We start from the raw sequence: 7,689 nt of genomic DNA, 5'->3' as shown, positions 1-7,689 counted from the left end.
CCCGTGTAGGTTGTGCCGTCGGGGATGTCGCCAAAGACATCGCCGGCAATGAGGAGCTCGTTCCACGCAGCAAACTAGCAGCAGTGGTGGTTGTGGTTGTGGTTGTGGTTGGAGGGTGATTTAAGAGGGGGAAGGGGGAAGGGCGAAATAAGGGAGTGAGGGTCGACGAGGCAAAAAGAGGATTAAAGCTGTCGAGACGAAGCGGCGAGTCGCACACACGACACACATGTACAGCCTCAAAAGTGTATACTCGCAACCCTTCCTCCAACACACACACACACACACACACACACACACACACACACACACACACACACACACACACACACACACGCACACACACACACACGCACACACGCACACACACACACACACTGCATGCACACGCGTGCACTAACTGTCTGTCTCCATTGATGCTGATGAGGGGTTTATTGGGTCGTCAGAATGTAAAGTGCTGATGCTGGAGTGTGGGGAGAGGAGAGGAAGGATAGAAAGAAAGAGGATAGAGCGGTAACACACCACATATGTGTGCCATGTCGAAAGCAATGCGACCACTCCGCGCCATTATTCATGCACGCAATGTATACTTAGAGCAAGCAAGCAGAGCAAACAGGAAAAAGATAAGGGAGAGCCCGCTCTCAGGGATACACACCACATTCGACACAACGGACACGCCCACACAAGATGGATAAGTGTTATGCACATGTGTGCGTGTGTGTGCGACGCGTTAACCCGTGTAGGTTGTGCCGTCGGGGATGTCGCCAAAGACATCGCCGGCAATGAGGAGCTCGTTCCACGCAGCAAACTAGCAGCAGTGGTGGTTGTGGTTGTGGTTGTGGTTGGAGGGTGATTTAAGAGGGGGAAGGGGGAAGGGCGAAATAAGGGAGTGAGGGTCGACGAGGCAAAAAGAGGATTAAAGCTGTCGAGACGAAGCGGCGAGTCGCACACACGACACACATGTACAGCCTCAAAAGTGTATACTCGCAACCCTTCCTCCAACACACACACACACACACACACACACACACACACACACACACACACACACACACACACACACACACACACACACACAAACACACACGCACACACTTACAACGAAGGGCATGAGGATGGAGCCGACGATGATGAGACTGGAGGTGAGGGCCATGGCAGAGGGGCGTTCCTTCATGTACGTCGTGATGAGGGTGAATGACGCAAGCGCAACAGGGAGTGACGCAAGCAGCACGGCGCTGCGGGCCTCAATGCCATCCAGATCCACGATGACACACACGAGCATGGCCAGCGCCGGCATGGCAATCATCTTGGCCAGGAGGAAGACGAGCAGCGGCTTCCACATGCGAATGACATCGCGCTCGTGGCCGCACATGAACATGCCCGTGCAGAACGAGGCAACCGGGGTGACGCAGTCCGCAAAGTACTGCACAAACGTGTCAATGACCTGGAAGACGATGAAGACGATGAAGAAGACGATGAAGAAGAAGACGGAGGAGGAGGAGGAGGTGGTGGTGGTGGTGGAGGAGGTAAGAAGTGGCAAACAGGAAGGAAATATGGCAAGCACAAGAGTGAGATGGATGAAGGTGAGATGGCGACAATATGTGACCGAGCAACAGGTGATGCACCGGCTCACACACACACACACACACACACACACACACACACACACACACACACACACACACACACACACACACACACACACACACACACACACTACCACCGCACAGCGAATGCACCTTGGGGAAGTTGTTTTCGTCTGCGGCCATTCGCAGGATGAGGGACCAGAGAAGACCGAGGCAGATGCCAACAAAGGGGTGGTTGCGAAGGAGTTTGGGAATGACACGCTTGATTACAATCCACAGGACACCGAAGAAAGTGCGGGGCATGGTGTCGTCCTCTGCCTCGTTCCCGTCAACAGGCGCGATGGTGGCCGCTGCCACGAGTGCACCACGGCTGTTGTTGCTGTTACTACTGCTGCTGCTGTTGTTGCTGTCATCGCTGCTGTTGCGGCCGCTGTTGGTGTTGCTGATGGCAGCGGTGTAGGAGGACGTGTGCGGGAGGTTGGCTGCCGTGTACATGGTCACCTCTTCATCTGCGGATGCCGGCTGCTGTTGCTGATGATGCTGCTGATGCTGATGATGTTGCTGGTGCTGCTGGTACTGCAGTGCCTCATGTACTACGTGTGCATCGCGCGTGTCTGGTGGCACGACCTGCTGCGGCACTTCCTGCCGGTTGAGCGAGCTGATGGATACCTGGTTCATGGCGAGTGCCTCATCCTGCGTCTTGGCTGCAGATGCGCGCACAGACCGCAGCTCAGCCGCGCCGCCGCTACGGCTGCCGTTGCCGCTGCCGTTTTTGAGCACTTCGCGGTACTCGAAGAACATGAGCATGATGGGCAGCTGGTAGATGACGGAGGAGATGGCGGCAAGCACGTTCAGGATCTTCACGCGCGGGCCGTACAGCGACTCGAGCATGGGGATGCCGAAAATGACCTGTCGACAGCAACGGGGGAGGTGGTGTGGTGCATGTAAATGGTGGGGAACGATCTGTGAGCGTGGTCTGTAGTTGACAGGAAGCGGCTGTGATCAGAAGCTGGCGTGACGTACACAAACACCCCTCCCCCCACACACACACTCACACACACGCACACACACACACACTCACACACACACACACACCTAGGCACACACACGCACACACGCACACGCACACACACACACACACACACACACACACACACACACACACACGCACACACGCACACACACACACACACACACACACACACACACACACCGTGTTGATCCATGTGCTTGAGATGAGGTTGATGAGAAAGTCGCCGATCTTGTCGTTTGTCTTCTGCCAGAGAAGCGGGACTGCGGAGAGGAGGCCGAAGACGGTGCGCAACAGCATGTACCCAAGGATGAAGCGCCATGACAGCTTGTCCAAATCCTTGGTTGCAAGTGCCTTGAACACCAGGCTTGGAATGCCTGCATGCGCATGTGCGGTGTGATTGCAGTGATTGCAGTGGTGCAAAGGCACGCCAGCAAGCGGTGCATGTGGGATGGATCGTGTTAGCAGGTGCCAGTGTGTGTGTGTGTGTGTGTGTGTGTGTGTGTGCTGTGCTGTGCACTTGTGACGCTGCATCGCAACCAAGTCAGAACGTGTGGGGCGCACATGAAGCACATGAAGCACAGCAAGCCCATTAAGTAGATCGAGCGGATCAAGAACATGAAGCACAGCACGCACATGAAGCGCAACAAGCAGCCTTAGCTGGCTCAACGCACCGAGAAGAAACACGAAGCTGTTCAGCAGAAAGACGGACTGAGGAGGAAAGGCCTTGCGGCGGAAGCGGGCGAAGCAGTATCCCGTCAACATCAAGCCGAGCAGCGGCACTGCCGCCTCTACTACATCCACCACCTGTGTCATCGTAGATGGTGTATTCTCCGCGGTGCGCACCCTGCTCCTGCTGCTGCTGTGATGTGATGATGGCGATCAAACAAAGGCAGGGAAGAATTAATGACAGACAGACAGCTACGAGTGATTTTGACAACGTTTGTCGACAAGCAACAACAAGCAACACAAGTCCGCGAGATGTGGGAGTGAGCGTCTCCTTTTCAAGGTTGGCAAGACCCATGTCTTGCTTCACCAACCCCCATGTCGATACGCGCACCAACCACAGCCAACACGTTTCGTCATCGCAGCCATCGCAGCCTCGCGTTTTGCGGTCCTGACGCAACTCACCGGTGGCGTTTGTAGTTGGAACTGAATTAAGGCTTCCACATTCATCGACTGACTTCAGGTTTTGGAGGACAACCAGCCACGATGATGCTCGCTGCCAACCTTGTTGTTGTTGTTGTTTTGGCTGCAGCCTTGTGCTGTTGCTGCACTGCTACTGCTACAACTGCTCTCGTTGCTGATGTTGCTGTGCCGGCGAGGAGCAGCAACAACAACAACAACAGCAACCACAACATCACGTTTGATGTCAAGTTCCACCAGCGCATGATGAACTACACGTGGTCCAGTTTCTGTGATCCCGCAGTGATCATGAACAACACCTGCGCCTTCTGCAGCGACCCAGACTTTCAGTGCGTGGTTGTGTTTGTGTGTTTGCTTGTTTGTTTGTTGTTGTGGCGGTTCTTCGCTGTCATATGATCCGGGCAGTGTTTCATGGTTTACTTGCGTGTCACCGTTGTGAACGCTGTCTTGTTTGGTTTGACCACCTTGCTTGCGTTTCTTGTCCTTGTTGGTTGGCCGCTGCGTTTTGAGTTTGTTGATGGCGAGCTTGTCCAGCCGCGCTCGTATCTATCGACTCATCTCCAACCAACCGATCGACCTTTGGTTTTTGTTTTGTTGTTGGGCAGTGCCGTTGGAACGCTGCATGACAGCGTGACTGAGGCTTACGGCTATGTTGGATACAATGCAAAGCAAGGCTGGATCATCTTGGGCTTTCGGGGCTCGTCAAACCTCGACAACTGGCTGGCAGACTTTGATTTCATCAAGGTGTGCTTTTTTTTTGTGTGTGTATGTTTGTGAGTACACGTGTTTGCGTGTTTGTTCATGTGTGTGTGTGTGTCATGGATGAGTTGTCATGCACTGAACCTACCCACTCTTGCAAGCTTCAACGCTTGCTAGCAATTCATGTTCACTGTTTCCACTGTTTCCACTGTTTCCACTGTTTCCACTGTTGCCACTGACCAATGGTCATGGCGGGGACAGGTAAAGTACAATGACACGGATGCCAAGGTGCACGCTGGTTTCTTTGCAGCGTGGTCGGGGGTGCGCGCTGCGGCTACAGGCCATGTCGCCAACATCCTCGCCAGCAAGTGCCCGCACTGCTCCAGGATCATCACTACTGGCCATTCCCTTGGTTCAGCCATCTCAGGTGTGTGTGTGTGTGTGTGTGTGAGTGAGTGAGTGTGTGTGTGTGAGTGAGTGAGTGAGTGTGTGTGTGTGTGAGTGAGTGAGTGAGTGTGTGTGTGTGTGTGTGTGTGTGTGTGTGTGTGTGTTCGTGTGGTTGCCTCTTGTCCGCTTTATGCTCGTTTTGTTTCCACCTGTTGGCTGTACCTCACCCCTGTATGCTACACCCCTGTATGCTACACCCCTGTATGCTACACTCATGGCTCACTCACCCACTCACCCACACGCTTTCTCGCTCACTCACACGCGTATTCAGGCCTGGCGAGCCTTGACCTTGCGCTTGAGTACGGAAACAACAGCAAGGTTGCCGTGGAGATGCACAACTTTGGCATGCCGCGCGTGGGGGACGCCGCCTTTGCGTCCATCTTCAAGCGCGCGGTGCCATACTCCACACGCGTCGTGCACCGCAACGACATTGTGCCACACCTGCCGCTGCAGGGCATGGGGTTCCACCACGTGGCCACGGAGGTGTGGGACCAAAGCCCACAGACAGAGTCGCCGCCAAATGCACAGACGTACAAGGTGTGCGATGGCAGCGGGGAGGATCCCACCTGCAGCGACAGTGTGCCCATCTTGGAGTGGCACCCCAAGGACCACGACTACTACATGGGCACAACGGTACGGTTGGGAATGGGAGAGAGAGTGTGTGGGAGAGGGTCGGGAGAGAGGATGGGGGAAAGAGAACGTTGGAGGGCGCGCGCGTGTGTGTGTATGTGTGTATGTGTATGTGTGTGTGTGTATGTGTGTGTGTGTATGTGTGTGTGTGTGCGAGTGACAGCGCAACACACGCAAAAGCATACGCACAAACTCCACCCACACCCACCCACACGCATCTCAGAGGAGGGGAAATTCTCTGACTGCATCTGCCAGCGAACCTCACGACTGCCTGCCCTTGACGCCGTTACTTGCACGTGTGCTTGGATGGGCAAATACTTTGCTTGCAGAACCACTACTGTCACTACGATCACTGAGCGTGCACTACCATACCCACAGGCAACGGGAACTTTTGTCAGCTTTGGGCCCCCACCCTGCTGCGTTCATCACCCTGTCACAAAACACCTGTCATGTTCTGTTACGTCACATCCATGTTGTCACTTGACCTGCTTGGCTTTGTCACCAGCATTACTCAGTCCAGTTACGCTCAGTTCAGCTCGCTTTCGCCTCGTTCATCCATCCCTTCGCTTTCCGTGCTCTGTGATGTGGTTGTGTTACATTACATTACATTACAACAGTCATTTCAGTGTCACAGTCAAACGTGTGCTCAACAAAACAGACGCACCACCATCACATCACCAACACACTACCGCTGCTTGTTGAGACTTCGTGGGCATCGTTCACATTTTTCGGCAATTCAAGGCACAAGAGCGGACAAAGCAAGCCAAGCAAGCAAGCAAGCCAAGCAAGCAAGCAACCCTTGTTGCATCATCATCATGAGCTTTGAGCGGCTGCATGGCGGCTACCACAAGGGTGGCCTGCGTGCGATTCAGGCGGCTGAATCAACACTGACACCTGCCAACTTGATGTACCCTCTCTTCATCACGTACGTGTTTGCATTTGTGCATGCGTGTGCGTGTGCACGTTTGCATGAGTGTGCCATGTGAGCATGTTGATCACGTCGCCGTGTGCTGATGACATGACTTGCACTATCGGCGATTGCAGTGAGGACGATGATGCCAGGGAAGCCATTGGCAGCTTGCCGGAGCAATTCAGGTGTGTGTGTGTGTGCGTGTGTGTGTGTGTGTGTGTGTGTGTGTGTGTGTGTGTGTGTGTGTGTGTGTGTTTGTGTGTGTGTGTGTGTGTGTGTGTGTCTTTTTTGTTTCGTTGACGCCGTTTCACGTGCATTACTCCCCTTCCTCCTCCCCCCTTTCTACGTCCCTGCAGGTGTGCGTGTTGAGCTACAGCGCCAAGTTCTGCTCTTGCTTCTACGGGCCATTCAGGTGCGCATATGGGGACGGATGTAGTGCTTTGGAGGACCATTGTATGGCTTGCATGGCTTGCAGAGTGGATGCTTCCCATGCTCGTTCTTCATCACGCGCACACTCACTCACTCACACACTTACTCACAAACGGTTTTGTTGTGCTTCACCCAACGCCCTTGGCCAACAAACACACGAACCCAATGCACACCATGACATTGCTCCTCCTCCTTCTCCCCGTCCATTCGCGCGGTATTGTGTGCAGGGATGCTGCCAAGTCGGCGCCAAAGGACAAAGCGAGCCACCCGTCTGCCCCGAAAGACCGCGCCCGCTACCAGATCCCGCCGGGCGCACGCGGCCTTGGCCTCAGGGCCGTGGTGCGTTGCACGTGCTATTGTGTGTGTGTGTGTGTGTGTGTGTGTGTGTGTGTGTGTGTGTGTGTTGCGTGTGTTGCGTGTGTCTTGTTTGTCTGTGTGTCTTGTCTGTGGGTCTTGTCTGTGGGTCTATCTGTCTGTGTCTGTCTGTGCCAGTGTATGTATCTGTGTGCGTCTGTGTGTTTGGTTGAAGATCAAGAGGCTCACGAGGCTCAAGAGGCTCAAGAGGGTTGAAGACGCACAACCACAAGCCATGCGCATCATACACATGCGCAAGTGCTCATTGACTTCATTGTCGTCCTTGGTTGTTCCTCGCTGTCTGCTTGTGTTCGCTGCAGAAACACGATGTGGAGGAAGGCGCCGACATGATCATGGTCGAGCCAGGCATGCCATACCTCGACATGCTGCGCGACTGCAAGAACGAGGTGGGTGCGTGCGTATGTGTGTGTGTGTGTCTGTCTGTGTATGTGTGTGAAGTG

General features: G+C 54.3%; 3 protein-coding genes across 3 annotated transcripts in view; 2 read left to right on the top strand and 1 right to left on the bottom strand.

The window, feature by feature from the left end:
• Positions 1-410: 410 nt before the first annotated feature.
• On the bottom strand, positions 411-3,593 carry PTSG_03986 (uncharacterized protein). Its single transcript, XM_004994827.1, has 5 exons — positions 3,288-3,593; positions 2,797-2,990; positions 1,737-2,492; positions 1,097-1,441; positions 411-805 (listed from the first exon to the last, which is right to left on the bottom strand). The coding sequence occupies exons 1-5, from the start codon at positions 3,427-3,429 to the stop codon at positions 728-730; spliced, it is 1,515 nt and encodes a 504-aa protein (XP_004994884.1). The 5' UTR covers positions 3,430-3,593; the 3' UTR covers positions 411-727.
• A 199-nt stretch (positions 3,594-3,792) lies between these two features.
• On the top strand, positions 3,793-6,161 carry PTSG_03985 (uncharacterized protein). Its single transcript, XM_004994826.1, has 5 exons — positions 3,793-4,088; positions 4,365-4,503; positions 4,720-4,885; positions 5,177-5,538; positions 5,865-6,161. Exons 1-5 carry the CDS (start codon positions 3,826-3,828, stop codon positions 5,889-5,891), a joined length of 957 nt encoding a protein of 318 aa, XP_004994883.1. The 5' UTR covers positions 3,793-3,825; the 3' UTR covers positions 5,892-6,161.
• Positions 6,162-6,350: 189 nt separating this feature from the next.
• PTSG_03984 (delta-aminolevulinic acid dehydratase) overlaps positions 6,351-7,689 on the top strand; it is a gene marked incomplete at its 5' end in the record, with an annotated part of 2,128 nt that continues 789 nt past the window's right edge. Inside the window, 5 exons of the mRNA XM_004994825.1 lie at positions 6,351-6,460; positions 6,580-6,634; positions 6,802-6,857; positions 7,102-7,213; positions 7,549-7,635. Coding sequence (XP_004994882.1) covers positions 6,351-6,460; positions 6,580-6,634; positions 6,802-6,857; positions 7,102-7,213; positions 7,549-7,635 — 420 coding nt within the window. The remainder of the gene's footprint in view (positions 6,461-6,579; positions 6,635-6,801; positions 6,858-7,101; positions 7,214-7,548; positions 7,636-7,689) is intronic.

Source organism: Salpingoeca rosetta (assembly GCF_000188695.1).
Source record: "Salpingoeca rosetta unplaced genomic scaffold supercont1.9, whole genome shotgun sequence".
NCBI lineage: Eukaryota > Choanoflagellata > Craspedida > Salpingoecidae > Salpingoeca > Salpingoeca rosetta.
This window is presented reverse-complemented; position numbering and strand designations above follow the sequence as displayed.

Coding starts and splice junctions, on each gene's coding strand:
- PTSG_03986 (XM_004994827.1), bottom strand. CDS start 3,429: ATGACACAGGTGGTGGATGTAGTAGAGGCGGCAGTGCCGCTGCTCGGC. Junction 1,442..1,736: donor ACGAAAACAACTTCCCCAAG/GTGCATTCGCTG, acceptor ATCGTCTTCCAG/GTCATTGACACGTTTGTGCA. Junction 806..1,096: donor CCATCCTCATGCCCTTCGTT/GTAAGTGTGTGC, acceptor CACTGCTGCTAG/TTTGCTGCGTGGAACGAGCT.
- PTSG_03985 (XM_004994826.1), top strand. CDS start 3,826: ATGATGCTCGCTGCCAACCTTGTTGTTGTTGTTGTTTTGGCTGCAGCC. Junction 4,504..4,719: donor CAGACTTTGATTTCATCAAG/GTGTGCTTTTTT, acceptor TGGCGGGGACAG/GTAAAGTACAATGACACGGA. Junction 4,886..5,176: donor CCTTGGTTCAGCCATCTCAG/GTGTGTGTGTGT, acceptor ACGCGTATTCAG/GCCTGGCGAGCCTTGACCTT.